The following is a 16,195-nucleotide window of genomic DNA, read 5'->3' on the forward strand; positions in this document are numbered from 1 at the left end:
ACCCCAGCAGGCCCATGTTCCATCTGAACGAATACCTTCACAGCTGAATTTTCTAGTATACAATAGCGAGCGATACGATGTGGCGCTCCATTGCTATTCGTGCGGCCGCTGCCGTAAATTAATTCGTGCCCACTGGTGCCCGCGCGCCAAAACAATACGATCCGCAATGGGTTAAAGGAGACATAACTGAGTTTGTTCCTTTACCACATCTTCTGTCCTATACTCACTCACAGCTGCCCTTGTCACATACAGCTGACTATGCCTTAACTAGATTTAAGCCTTCGCACGACACTAATAAATCCATTAACTTTTCTTAAAACGCTAAGAAAAGTAAAAAAATGTTGTTTCTTTAGGTTCAAAGCTAATTTTTATTATAACTAAATTATAAAAGATAAAACCAAAAAAGTATAAAGTAGAGCATTTAACTTAAAATTAGCGTATTTATTGATAAGTATAAAAAAGAACTATTTAGAAAACAGTTTGTTTCAAATAAATTTTAATTTTATTGTAAAATGTAATTAAACTGAAAAGTTTAACTACAGTTTACTATAAAACAAATTAATCACAACACTACCACTTGAAGAATAATAACGAGATATGTAGTAGACGCGCACGCTCATGACAACCGAAAAAGCAGGAATACACGCCACAGGTATGTTTGGTTATTGCTCTGTAGGAGACTCAGAACTGACGAGCAGGTGGTCGGAGTTAGACAAATGGCTCTCCCCTCCACCTGCCGCAGAGTGAAGATCATGATTAAATACTTCCTTGGCAACCGCGATAAGTACGGAGCGCGTGCACTGGGCATTTCGAAGGCCTTTTGTGAACTAAAAAACTGTCCAAAAGACATAATCTATGATATCGGATATCAGACTATAAAAGACTATATTTCAATATTTATCCCAAAAAATCAAAAATGTTTTAGAAAATTAGAATTTTTTTTATGTTTTCTATAAAAAAACCTTCCATGGGACATTTTGTATGTTTTGAAAAGTAATCAAAAAATTATTTTTATTTTTATAAAGCGATATTTTATTTTTACTTTTATTTTTTTCAATTGTAATAGAACAAATATCACTAAATTTTTGCAAAAAAATTATTCAAACTGCACAACAATGTTCCTGGTTTTATACTGTAAAATAATATATATGATAGTCTATATTTTATTTCAATAATAAACTTTCTCCATAGGTTTGAATAAAGGTAAGCACAACTAGCAAAATAATGCTTGCCATTATAGGAATTTTTACTGCAAAATGCAGGGTTAAGCAAAGCTGAAATCCTTAGTTTAAATTTATTAATTGGTAATTCTCTTATAGCTAATGGTAGTTTGTTGGGAATTGTAACTATTATAGATCCGAATTAGTCTTCTTTACAAGATTCTATAGAAACCTAGTGTAATCATGTACTAACTCATGAGAGATAAAGGTGTTGATATTTTCTCTAATATACACTAAATTCATATATACGTAAATACTAGCAAGGGTCATTAAAAATTACAAAAAGACTGTCTGCAGGACTCTTGATTTGAAAGATGTGCCATTAACCTGATTGCCTTTTTTTGCTATACAAAAACGTTTTGGAGGACACAGACTTGCCCTATAGACTGATACCATAATAGTTCAGTATATGGAACAGTCCAAAGTATGTCATTAACAATACTTCAAAATTACCTTAACTTAACGTATATGGTACTTTAGTTAATGTACAAGAAAGATTACTCTAAAAGTTTTTTACAGACACCTTCCACATGTGGCCATCAGCTAAGTTTACTGTCAACTACAATCTCCAAGAGCTTAACAGGTTTAATGTAGTTATCGTCTAATTCTAAATTATTATTGCATGTAAAAATTATGTTTTGAGTCTTAATTTCATTTATAGTAAGGTTGTTGGCTGAATACCAATCTTTAGCTTGTTAGTTAATTGTACATTAAATTGCCACACATTCACAATAGAACGAAGAAGAGTTGTATCGGCTGCATAAAGTACAGACATGGATGAAACATTAAGACGAAAATCATTAATAAAGACTAAAAACAAAAAAGGGCCAAGTACAGAACCTTGGGAAACACCTGCTACCATTTTCTGATATGGCAAAACATTGTTTACAGTAACCATTTTGATTCTATTTGTTAGTTAACTTTGAATCATCTTTAATACTTTGTTTCTTACACCGTAGAAATTAAGACTTTCAAAAATAATACGGTAACAACATCAAAAGCATTTGTTAAGTCTATAAGGGTAGAACTAATTACCTGTTTGTCTTCTAGACCCGTTAGAATTGAATTTACTAGACATTCTATAGCGTTAGCACTCTACAGTGATTTGACCTAAATCCAATTGGTTTTTGTACAGTAAATTTTTTCTCCATAAAATACTTATATAATTGCTTAAACATACAGTTTTCTATTATTTTACTAAGGGTTGGTACAATAGTAATAAATCTATAGTTTTCGGGCATTTCCCTTTGACCTTTTTTGAAAATTGGTGTAACTTTACAATATTTTATACAATTTGGGAATTCACTTACAGTTAAGATTTGGTTTATAAGGCAGGTTAGGGGTGATAAAATTGGATCAACTATATTCTTAAAGACAAAATTGGAAAGGCCATAAATATCTTCACTCCTTGATTTACTATCGATACACACAGTCAATTACTGCTGCTCTTACTTCACTAGTATTAAAAGCTTCCCAACTAAAGTTACTTGTAATTATGGTAAGATTGAGTATTGGTATCAAAGTTCAAGCCAAAATAACAGAAACATTTACAAAATGATTGTTCAAAACATTAGGAGTTATAGGTATCATACTGTCTTTATTTTTAGAAATTCAATCCCCTGCTTCTTTTCTGATTACCTGCCATGCCATTTTACATTTATTTTGGGAGTCTATGATGAGTGAATCGGTTGCAAATTTCTTTGCTTTAGAGATAGCCCTTTTGTACAACTTAAAATTCGTAAACCTAATCTTGTCATTTACACTTAAACTATGTTGAGTCCTCATGCAACACAAATTATTTTATAATTGAATTAAAATCAGTAATAATTTTGATTTAAATCTTTTATTGGTTTTAAACAATGTACAATACATTCACAGTATATGAAAATTGCTAAAAGCCCAATTAAAAACAATCAATTTTAAATAATTATCATAATAAATGCTAAATTCGTTCATTACGCTCTAACAAACATTAAACATCTATCTTCTTATTAATTTTGATAAGAGTTTACAATATTATATTAGTGGTCCCAGATGGAGTTTGTTACAATCCATCACTATTTATAAGGATTTGCAATGTTTTTTTTATCTTGACAGACACTTTGCAGTCATAAATTAATATCATGATACTTATGATTCGTCATGTACTTATGATTCGAGCTTGAGCAACAAGGGTGCCCTCAAATCTTTAGACCAAACAAACAAGAGGCTTTGTTAAATTTAAATTAAATTATTTTAGCTAGGAACTTAGCAGTGGTTAAAAACAATGCAATGTTAATAAGGAGAACTTCCAACAGACTCAAGTTTCCTGTCATAAACCACAATATAATCGTTTGTGTCTTGTATTTGCTTATAATCACTGAGGGCCCACTCATCTCGTTCAAACACAGGATGGAATGGATGTGGGTTTGTATGTCTGTTGCATTTTGGACCTACAATTATTAGACACGGACCTTTAAATTTATTTAAATACTCGTTGAAAGCATGACCATTATTAAAGTAGCAAAACATAACTGCAGTATCACTGTCTTGGAGAATATCCACACACTGTTTATCTTCCTGGTAAATGAGAGGTATGTAGACTTTGATGTAAGATGATGTCCACCAGTTACGGTCTACTTCTACTCCTACTACTTTTAGACCTGGAACCCCAAATAAATACACACAAAATAGGTAATTTGTAAAAGAAAACAAATAATATAATTGAACTAAAAATTGAATATGATTTGCTTGTATAATCTGACATATTGATTCAGCAACTGTCTTGCAATATCTGCTCTGGTGGAAGAATTAGAGGTGTGCTAGGTCGTTTCAGATTCTGAACCGTTGCAACAATTTCACAACAGCCATGGAGTGGTTTTCGCTAATACTTCTGTTGTAATGTAACACAATATTCATTTCATTGAGTCACAGATTCAGAATGGGTGTGAGAAGTTGATAATAACACTGAATCAGATGCGCTGATGATAGAGAATCTACTGTTAGAAGAAAGAACCCTTATCTACGGTGAATGCTGTTTCATGCCTTTCTTTAGTCAAATTATGGACAAATGGGCTTCTCTTCAATTTTCATTAAAAATATATTTTTATTCTATAAATGTTGACTAGTCGACAGTCTAAGAAGGAGGGGAAGTTAAATGGATTGGCACCTCAAGTATCGTGGCCTTTCTGCTTTGAAAATATGTCAGTGTCTAGTACTCAGAGTGAGTACAAAACTTGACTCAAAGGGAGAGTCAAATTGATAAGAGACCTTGCAGAAGAATTAAACACTACTAATCAAGTAGCAAGGGGTTTCAGAAAACATAAAAATTATAAATTAGCTTACAACAATGGGCCCATTCTATGCACAATCAGTTGTTCCCTTTCTTACTTTCAGCTTTTCTATTTCTAGGGATGGCTCAATAAACCAGTAATTCATTGGAAGTATTCCCATTGAATTCTTAATCTTGAAATATAATATAAAATAAACCCTCCTGATTGCTTCACACAACATTACAAATATAGTTTAGACTAGCTCACTTTAGGACTCTAAATCAGTTTATTATTTTAGAAAAATACAGGGTGGAGCAAAGGAAATGCATGTTTTTCACTATTGAATGGCTGGGATACAGTTTGATAAAAATAATAAAAACAAGAATTTATTAAGTGATGGATTTTTTAATGTAGCTTTTAAATATATATACTTTAATTAGGTTCAAAAAATAATGTCTTGGAGATGACGTCTTTCTTGCTGGATAAAATTTGGATCCTCTCCTAAAAGTTATGCATGGCTCTCTTCAACATTTCATTTGGCACGGCTTCAATTTCCTGATGAATGAAATTCTTCAGGTCATCGATTATGCAAGGTTTGTTCATGTGTTGTTTGTGTTTGTTGTTTGATTTTAAATATCCCCACAAAAAGAAGTTGCATATTCACAAATCGGGTGAGTGAAGGAAGCAGTAAACATCGCTATATTTCGAAATAAGATGTCCTGGGAACATTTTTCGAACCACTTTCATGGATGCTCTTGACGTGTGAGCTGTGGCACCATCCTGCTGAAACTATATTTCTTTCAAGTTCAGTTGGACGAAGAAAGTTTTTTAACATTTCAATGTAGCGTGCTGATGTCACAGTAACTGCAGTTCCTTCCTCTTGAAAGAAATAGGGTCCAACAATCCCCATCTTTGAAATGTAGCACTACACTGTTACTTTTATTGTGTAATTCATGTGGGTTCTCTAGCACCCAATATTGACAATTTTGAACATTGACGTAACTGTCTAGGTGAAAATGTACTTCATCGCTCATGAAGACTAACATCTGCATCTTCCTTAATAGTTTTATCCATTACGTGACAAAACCCTCTGCACTGCTGGACGATCATTATCTTGTACAGGTGAAACTTAAGATCATCAAGTAACATGTGGTGAAGCGAACGATGTGACATACCCAGCGCTACAGCCTGTCGTTTCGGACTAGCAAGAATTGCAGTTCTCACTACTGAACGGGGAAGACCAGGTGATTTCATTTTCATCTCAGATCCAATACTTCTAACGTTGTATCTATCGGAGTAAAGTATTTCGATCAGGCACTACACCTCGACGTCCAACTCTAAAATTTAGAGTGTAAAAATGTGACAAAGTCAAGTACTACTTAATAACGGACACACAATGCTCTGTATGGGCAGTCTGCCAACTTTCTTTCAAGGTCAATACACTCTCTTGTCGCCACAGTTAAAAAAACCATGCGTTTTCCTCTGCTCCACCCTATACTAAATTAAACCTATATTTAATTATTCCCCAATGAACCAACCACAAACCTGTAGCAGAATGAATGAGCCACTCCAGAAAGCCGCTTCCACAACCAACGCTAACCAAGACATTAAGCGAACGAGATGTTACAGCCTTGTTGATAAAAATTAGATCTTCCATAGCTGGTCGAATCCACAATACTGTGTTGTATTCATCCTCAGATTTATTCTGTATATCTAAAGCCGTTTTCCAATCACCTAAATCACAAAATATTGTAACACTTATTACGTTTAGAATCTGAAATATTTCATCACCTTAATATTATATAATTATTCTCTAATTTCATGGAGGAGAAAATGCTTTTTAAAAGACATGGAGAATATAAGATTCCTTAATTGTTCATTGCGTTCTTAATATTTAAGATGTGGTTGATTCCAGTAAGTAGCATCTGCAGTGCATACAATCTATGGAGTAAACCAAGTTCTATGAGAAGTAAACACAATTTTATAAGGAGAGCAGTATTCAACACAGAACATACTTTTGTTCATTTCTATGCAGGAAAGTAAATAAGTGATTGTAAGTTTCATGGAAACGATATGCAAAGTGACATTTAACACTTTATTTTGACATATTTTAAACTTTTAGCCAAAGTCTTGGTTGGAACTAACAGAACTTTTAACCCATAAATATGTTGTGGCATATGATTTAAATATACTGTTTTATACTAAATACTGTACCTCAAAACAATTTTTTTTGTAAATTTTATTTGGTCAGTCAATTGTATTTTTATGTATTGTGTAATGTTACGTAGATAGGATAAGCATGAAATAAAAATGTTCATTGAATGTAGTAAAACAAATGATCTTTCAAGTGAAGTGCATTAAGCCAATAAAAGCTTCCCAAACTAATCTTAGTGCTGTAATTTTTTCTAGAATAAAATCACAAGGCACACTTATTTATTATGTGTGTCATCATATGGCTTATCCATCAAACCGGATGTTAAAATGATAGTTTATCGATTCTATTACTGAGATGGAAACAGGATGAGAACTAGCAATGCTGAGAAATTTTAAATCTTCCTACTAAACCTCATCTTTAATGTATAGTTATTATTGCATATTACTTGTCAATACTTTAAATTTCTTAAATCTGAAGTTGTGTAGAAAATGGCAAATTTCCAAATAATAATACAAATTGTAATAATAATTGTAAGGTTGTTGTGAGTTTGCATCCACAATGTAAAGTTGGATATATATCTGCTTGGCTATAGTGTGAGGATTTATTAGTAGGTTCGATCCGGTAATTAAAGAAAGTCACAAGTGACACATATTTATTATTTAATTTCAAAATCCAATTTCTTTGCAATAGTTCTAACATAATTGAAAATCAAAAGTATTTCATTTACATAACAATTTATTATTGATCTTGAACAGGTTATGTTATAATATATAACTAGTTTCTAATAACAGGTTACATTCCAATGATTCTAATGATAAAATTTGTACTTAAATATTATGCTTAAAATCGTTAATTTTCAGATAAATTCCATAAATGTACTAATCAAAAAGAAATGTCTCTCTTTTAATATTTCAAACAAGTATATTTTACAAACTACTTGAGGAGATATTTTTTTATTCAATTATCTAAACAGTTACAATGATCAAACTATGCAAGGAAAGAATATTTAAATATTTAAACCGTTACACTTTATCTTTACGAAATTAACTGTATAAATTTCTTGTGCAAATTAAGAATAGTTTATATATCTTATGTGGAAATTTTAAACATTTCAGTTCTATTGATTTGATCTATGTAAATAATCTTTAAATTCATTGCTATTAAGTATAAGTACTTTGAAATTTGAAATAAAAAATTTTAATATTAATTTATTAAAGTCTGATACTAACTAATGTTATAATTTTAATATTTAGGTACAAAATTCTTAACTTAAATCATTATTGGGCACTGACACAAGACACTTTATGCCTAAAGTATTTTTCCCGCGCACACACCCTTCTGATCGTTACTCCCACATCTTCCGCGAAGTATCTACGACTCTGCTTGACTGCTTCCTATCTCCGCTCCAGGGTTTGTGTTTTGTGCATCCCCCTCCGTCTCCTGGACCACACCTATTCTGAATCTCCGCTGGTGATTGGTGTGTACCAATATTTTGGTATCAGCATGTTTGGTGGGAACTGTTAAAATGATTATCACATCCTGTTGTCTAGCAGCTGCATGAGAGCGGAAGTCGGTATCCTCTAACCGGATACCACCGTGTGACCAGTCAGTCGGTATGATTCATAGTGTGGTTTGTATTACAATACTTCCTTTCCTACTGTGAGGAGGCGCCATGTTTCTGAGGAATACGTAATATTCCTTCTTTGTTTCCAATCTATATAGTTTGTTTATGAGCAATGTTGTCGTAAGCGATATGCTATGTTTATTTTCATAGCTCTGTAATAATTGAGCACGTTATAAATGTCATTTATATGTAATATAATGAAGCATTTTATTTGTTTAGGCTTATGTAATATAGAGGTGTGTCTTTCTTTGAGATGCATCTCATGAATATTAAGTCCTTGTAGAATATATTAGGCAACCATTGTTACATACTATCCTATACATGTAGTACAATGTATCATGTTGTATGTTTTCTTATGACTATGTGATATATGTATAATATATCTCAGGTAAATATGTGTATATATATATATATATATATATATATATATATATAAAATAAACATATCTGTATATGCTATGTTGGAGTATGTTTTGTTTGTTGTCATAAACAAGTACGGGGGTGTCTGACAAGTGGCTACAGCCCTGGGAATCTCAGGTCCTGGATTCGCAGAACTCCGCACACACACATCAGAGGCCTCATGACTCTATCTGAAACACATGCTATTTGAGTTTTCAACGAAACCAAGACCAAACAACTTATACTGGGAAGAAAGAAAGACGAGCTATCACCACTGCCAAACTTACAGCAAGTCTATACAACAAAACATCTGGGTGTAATTATAGATGAATGCTTGTCGTGGACTACCCACATGGAGTTTTTATGTAGCAAACTGGGATCAGCTTTGTATGCAATTCGAAGAACTAGAACAATTTCCACTGTAGAAACAGTTAAAGTTGCATACTATGCACTTTTTGAAAGTCATGTAAGATATGGAATTTTGGTTTGGGGAGGGACAACAGGAGGAAATCTCCAGAGAGTTTTAGTCCTACAAAAGTGTGGTGTAAGGATACTCGCTGGGCTGAAGCCAAGAGAGTCATGCAAGGAAGCATTCAGGGAATGGGGAATACTCACAGTACCTTCCACCTATATAATTGAAGTAATTATGTATGCTGTACAAGAGAATCTACAGAGATTTAACCACATCCATCAACATAATACAAGACGTTCTCAATAGTTTACTCTACCTGCACATTGCCTAGAACTCTTCCAGAGAAAGCCGTCCTATGCTGGAGTAAAGTTCTTCAATGCCCTACCAACAAGTCTACTCACAACCCTGAAGAAGAAACAGAAAGACTGGTTCATTGACAAATCTTTTTACTCCATTGATGAATTTTTGTACAGAAATTATGAAACTCTGTAAATATTTAACATTGTATTGTTTTAAGTTAATAGGACACAATTTCTAAACTTGATGTTTATGAAATAAAGAGATTCTGATTCTCAGTTTGCCCTTTCATTTTCTCAGATTTCAATACAAGGCATTTGCGCAAAGTGATGTTCATGAATAAAAATAGTTTGTTTTAGAATGTTTTTATAAATACATAAGTCCCCTTTTATTTTATTTAAATTCTCTTGTAAAATAATTTCGTTTAGCAACATGTATTGGTTGTTCTGTTACTTTTCCCCTGTGGTAAATTTCTACTGCATAAGTCACTTCATTTAATTTTTTCTTGACCACGAAAAGTCTTGTAAATGGTGTTTGGAATTTGCTATAATTTTTTGTGTGGTCTTTCGAAAAATAAACCAAAACTTCATTTCTGGGGTTTAAATTCAAATGAGTTTCGTTACGGTAAAAATTTTTCTGTTGTGGCTCCTATGCTTTTTCATGATATTTGGCATATCTTTTCGTATTTGTTCCAAAATTTCTATATTGTCTAACACCATTTTTTCCAGATGAACTTGGTAAATATATACAGTCAGTTGGTAAATTAGCTTTGTATTCAAACATGAGATAATGCGATGTGTAGCCTGTTCAAATGTTAACTGATGTGTTGTATGCAAACTTTACAATTTGTAGATATTTTGACCAACTTTGGGGTTTTTCAGCAACGTAATGAGATATTGCATTGATCTGTGTGGTTATATTTTTCCACCGCTCCTTGTACTTAGGACAAAAATGCAGCCCCTGGTATTTGATCAATACCAAGTGCCTTTAGTAATTGTGTAATTATAGAATTCATAAAATATATTTCTCTATCGTGGTTTATTATTCTGGGAAATCCAAATGTTCAGAATAGAATTATTAATTTTTGTGCTAGAGTATTCGCATTTGCACTCCTGCAAGGGGTTGCATATGCCATTCTAGTGCAGGCATTGGTTGCAACTAGTATATATTTGTAACCATTACTTTGTGTAATATTACCTAAAAAGTCTACGGTAATTCTGTCAAATGACTTTATGGAGGGTAAAATGGATTGTAGTAAGCCGTAATTTTTACTCGTTTTGGACCTACGTAGTTGACATTCTTCATAAGTTTTTGTATATTGGAGGATATTATGTTACACATTCAGCCAGTGATATCATAATTTTATTTTTGAAGCTGTTTTGTATTGAGATAAGAGTCCTCCCATGTATGGGTTGTGGTGGAACATTTTCAAAATTTCTTACATTTTTGTTTGAGGTGTAGCCAATAAGTTTCAAGTTCCTTGCCCGTTGAAAGTTTTGAAATATAATAGTCTGTCTATTTCGTCATAATGTCATGAAGCTTGTCTGATATTTTTATTTACTGCATCAGGTGAAATCATTGCAAGGCGTATTTGTTTCAAATAACTGTCCTGAGCTTGTAGTAGGGGTAGATCTGTTTGTATTAAAGTATTGATAGTTAAACAACATCCGTAAATTCTTCATCTAAGGTTTGTTCTGCTTAAAGCGTGAGCTAACACATTTGTCGTGCCGCATTTATGTTTAACTACAATGTTGTAGTCTGTTAATGATAGTGCCAATCTGTTTAGTCTAGTAGAAGTGTGTTTAAAATTTTTATAAAATTGTAATGCAGCACAGTCCGTATAGACTGTAGTTTGTCTACTGCGCATGAATTCTCTGAAGTGGTTTACAGAATAGGTTAATGCTAGCATTTCATGTTCAGCATTGCTGTAATGCATATGGGTATTTGAGTAATTTTTTGACATGTAGTAAATTGGGTAAATTTTATTGTTTTCTTCACTTAATTGAACTAAAGCTGCTCCGTATCCAATCAAACTGCTATCAACATAAATTTCTGCTTCTCTGTTATCCTTCCAGTGTGAAAGTAATGGTGGGTTTATCAAATTTGTGTTATTTTTATAAAGGTCTGTTCACATTGATCTGTCAAATGCTATGTTTTTGTTGGAATCTTTTGTTATGTCAGTAAGGGGTAGTGCTATCTTAGCATATTTTAGGATAAATCTAAGGAAGAATCCTGAACATCCTAAAAATTGTCTCACTTGCTTAACACAAGTTGGTCTTTTACATTCGGTGATGGCTTCTACTGATTGTTTTTTGGGTAAAATGCCTTCTTCAGATTCTTCATGTCCTAGAATATTAATGGTTTTGTAGAGAAATTTGCACTTTTTCGTATTTAGTTTCAAATTAGCTTTTTCTAGTTCCTCTAATTTAGTATCTAAATTTTGTAAGTCACTTTCTAGTAAATCACCAACAAATTGGGTCATCCACAAAATATATCACTTTATTATAAATTAATGTAATGGTTTAATATTGCGTTCAAAGCTTTACTAAATAAAGTGGTTGAAGTAGAGTCCCATCGGCAGTCTGCAGAGCTGTAGAAGTCTATCAGGTGTTTTTGCGGCTATCTTCTTTCCTAACCTGCATCGAATAAAATGCATTTTTGAGGTCTAGTTTTGTAAATGTGTGAACTTTGTTCAGAGAGTTTAAAACCAGATTTAGTGATGGAATGGAGTACGCATCTGTTTTCAACTGTGCGTTAACCTTCCTTAGATCCGCTACCATTCTGTCACTTCCATCTTTGATTTAATATTTTGGCTTGTACTAACTAATTCATCTAATAATTTATTTAATTTTTATCTTTCTGCTTTACTTTGTCTGTAGGGTGGTGAGTTTAATGAACTATTAAAATGATGGTCACATCCTGTTGTATAGCAGCTGCATGGGAGCAGAAGTCGGTATCTTTTCATCGGATACCACCGTGTGACCAGACAGTTGGTATGCTTTGTATTACAATACTTCTTTTCCTACAGTGGGAAGGTAGTTTTCTCTTTACTCATGAATTTTGATTTTTTTAATGATGTCATATTCGTTACATACTATAACATATGCAAGTAATGTTGCCCATGTTCCAATCATTACAATAATCTTGAATTGTATTTTTGTTCCAAAACACACATATTCAAAATTAAAGCCCTCCATAAAAATATTGAACTAGTGTCAGTTGAACAGAATCAAACTAAAAATTCTCAAGGGTTTTAGAGCAGAAACCAATGTTTGAAATCCATTTCATAATATTAAAAGTTAGTAATTTAGGAGGTGTACGTTACATATCTTTGACAATTTTATTAAACTGTTTAACCACTTTTTGACAATACTAGTGTTGCAAAATCCAGCCTATTCTCCTGATCACCATGTAACTTTTGGCTGTTCCCAAGATTAAAATTCAATTGAAGGGAACTCATTTTGAAACTGTAGAAGAGGGGAAACAGAAAGCAGTACAAGTTTTGAAGGCACTCTCAAAAGATGACTTTCAGTACTGCTTCAACAAGTGGAAAATACAAATGCAGTGGTGTATTGAGAGTGGAGGAAAGACATTGAAAGGTATAAATTGGAGGTAATGTAAAACTTCATCAATTTCACTTTTTACAAAAAGTTTTGATTTCAAGTAACCACACCTCGTTTGTGTGAGTGTATGTATATATATATATATATATATATATATATATATATATATATATATATATAATTTTTAATAATCATTGAATCACAAAAAGTACTTGCTCTGCTAATGTTTTTTTACTAATAATACTAGCTGTTACTCATGTCTTCACAAGCAATTTCTTGCTTGTTCTTGAATAACAGAGACCCCATAGGGTATCCTTAATTTTTATTCATGGAAAGTATAAATATATGTAAACATGATACAGTACAGATCAAGTCCTTGTTCTCTGTTCACTATATTATCTGATTTCCTATTTAGTCTAGGAATGATTTTATAAATATCATATCCCACATCAATGCTAAACACTCACTTCTCCCTCAATGATTCCTCATACACGAAATATGGCACTTTGTGCCCGGTGTGTTGCTTTGTGATTCCATGTGCAATGATCAGATGCTTGCTGTGCTCCTCTAAGGACCAGCTTTTATATTTAAATATACATGAAAGCGTATAAATAAAATATTGTCTCTTCCAAAACATACTTAAGCATTTCTGTTGGCTTTATGTTGAGATATTCATGTACTATTGAGTATTAAATGTAATTTACATCGAACACCTGATCATATTTAAAAAAATCATTTATAATCGCATGTGTTTGCTGCAATTTATTTCTTATGGGAATTTTCACAACTTCCGAGGCCAGTAGGGCGGAGTCCTGAGGTTGGGTGTAAAATCCTCTCTTAGTGCGTCTCTAGGTCAGCCAGAAGATAAGTCTATGTACCAAATTTCATGTCTCTATCTTTCATAGATTTTGCTGGGCATTGATAAATCATTCAGTCAGTTAAGGCATCCCTCAACTCTTATATTATCTTTTTAAGTCATATATTAAAAAATTGATATTATAAAATTTAAGAAGATTTAAAGTTTGAATTGGTGTTTTTAACTGTTTTGTTTCCTACAGATAATTGTTAGGTCTTAGAAATTTTGCATCTATACAATTTTGTTTTATTTTTAATTTGACCTAGAAAGTTATAAAGACTAATTGTCTTTGATCTTTGTAAACGTATTTTGAAATGAACGTTGAGTTCTCATGAAAATATTTATCTTTATGGAATTATTCATATATTTGATAGTTCTAGCATATATACCTTACAAGCTCTTTATTAGACATTTACTAAGCATGAGTCAAAATTGTTACAATTTATTTATTAAACTAGGATTAAATGAACTAAAACTTAAACTACTTAACAGTCTGTGGTCTAAAGATAGTATTGAAAAGTTATATAACATCACCTAAAAATAAAACTGTTCCAATGTTTATAATGGGATAATAAACACTAATGTCCTATTGTTTAAAACTGGTTGACTGACCTCACTAAAATGGATCATTAATGTTATTTATCTATACATAATTATAAAGTCATGTAACCAACTTTACAATACCTTTAGAGTGTAGGTCGTTGATGACTTGGCGGATACTTGCCATACCTGACCTACGATTTACACAATGAGAAGAATAGAACATCCTGGCACATTGCCCCTTCTACTGGCCCTGGGCTGCTTTATCAATTACTAATAATAGTTCCCAAGTTGGTCAATTCTCGCGTCTTGTAAAACAGCCTATTATCAAATTGAACAAAAATGTTTCAAAACTGCTAAATTTTTAGCAAAAGTTTTATTTGGCATTTATTTATTTCATGTTAACCTTTGATTCAACTCATTTTAAAATTTACAAAATTGGGAGGATGAAAACTATGAAAAAATTCATTTGCTTATTTTGGAATTTCTTTTTAGATAATTTATTTTTAAATACCAGTGTCTTGACATTTCATAATAGTTAAATTAGTAATCCAGTGCATTGCTTTCATTCTAAAAATGATCTTTTTGTGATCCAGTTAATTGGAGATCGGATTTTGGGACCGATTTGTGGCTAGGGTATATCTTTGGCATCAATATTCCAGCATCAACTGTGTCTCTCCTAACTGTAATTTGGTTCGATTGAGTGGTAAAACATCATAGTTTTGACTATGGACACTTTAATACTCCATATTCTCTAATAAAAATTTTGTCATTTCACTGGATGGTTAATATGCGTCCAGTTATCCGGGCATAGAAAAACAATGTTACAATATCTAAACAATTAATGCAGCAATATTCCGCAAACACATCCGCTTTCCCCTGTGTGTTTTGTACAGTATCTTAGGGTTTGTCAAACCGATAGTGGCACCCTTTTTGGCAATTGGATAGATGTAATTGCTCCACTTCTTCATAATGGCATATGTGAGTCTCCTTTTCTTCATGTATTGTTATGTTTTATGTATTGTAAGTAAAATGCTGTTTTTCACAAGTTTTAACATTGAAGATAACAAAGTAGTTTAAATTAAAAAATTACAAGTAATAATATAAAAAAACAACAAATAAATCCTTTACATTTCCTGTAGTTTACTCGTATTTATATACCAATGAATATACACATGTCTTATTATATAATATAATTTTATGAGGTTGAATGTACAGCTGTAACATTTGTAATCAAAAAACCCCAAGTTTGGCAAAGAGATATCAAAAAAGTGTAAGCGTAATAAAACTTGTCAATTATTATATATAATATAAAAAATTGTAATATTGTGTCTGTATTAGAAAATAGATAAAATAAAACGTTATAGTGATGAATAAAATACAGTAACTTGTGGTGAAATGTTATAATTTCTAACCAATTCTAACTAAAATTGGTATTAAAACAATACTTACACACTACTTAGTTCTCCACCAATAAAAATCTAGTCTCTCAAGCAATAAAAAGTTTCAAGATCCACATTTGTGCAAAACCACAACATAATGCAATTTTATGAACTTGCATTCTATAAAATATAAAGTTTAAATTAGTATCTAGACAAATAACTAGTTAAAACATTGAAATCCTGTTATCCTTTCAAATCTTTCATCAACCATAGTCAATAATCAATTTGATACAAACAATTTATATGCTTATAATCTTGTATGTTTAAAGATGATTAAGAAACAGCAATAAATTATTTTACCAGTTTAATCCCATTCGTATATAAAATTGTTATCACAACAGCCATACTACAGTTTTTAAACTACATCAAGGGGATAAATTTATCTTCTGCCTTAGTTGGAAGAAAGGCAGATTTCACACATGCTGTTGTCTCAAAT

At 32.1% G+C, this 16,195-nt stretch overlaps 1 protein-coding gene across 1 annotated transcript; it reads right to left on the reverse strand.

The window, feature by feature from the left end:
- Positions 1–3,044: 3,044 nt before the first annotated feature.
- Positions 3,045–14,393, reverse strand: LOC124360800. The gene is made up of 3 exons (XM_046814706.1): positions 14,312–14,393; positions 6,017–6,205; positions 3,045–3,862 (listed from the first exon to the last, which is right to left on the reverse strand). Exons 2-3 carry the CDS (start codon positions 6,126–6,128, stop codon positions 3,495–3,497), a joined length of 480 nt encoding a protein of 159 aa, XP_046670662.1. The 5' UTR covers positions 6,129–6,205; positions 14,312–14,393; the 3' UTR covers positions 3,045–3,494.
- Between the last annotated feature and the right edge of the window lie 1,802 nt (positions 14,394–16,195).

This window comes from Homalodisca vitripennis, chromosome 1 (assembly GCF_021130785.1).
Source record: "Homalodisca vitripennis isolate AUS2020 chromosome 1, UT_GWSS_2.1, whole genome shotgun sequence".
NCBI lineage: Eukaryota > Metazoa > Arthropoda > Insecta > Hemiptera > Cicadellidae > Homalodisca > Homalodisca vitripennis.

Bases quoted from the DNA above. Each gene is read 5' to 3' on its own strand.
- LOC124360800 (XM_046814706.1), bottom strand. From the start codon at position 6,128: ATGGAAGATCTAATTTTTATCAACAAGGCTGTAACATCTCGTTCGCTT. The intron at 3,863-6,016 runs GTTTGTGGTTGG...TTGGGGTTCCAG, and splicing joins GCTCATTCATTCTGCTACAG to GTCTAAAAGTAGTAGGAGTA.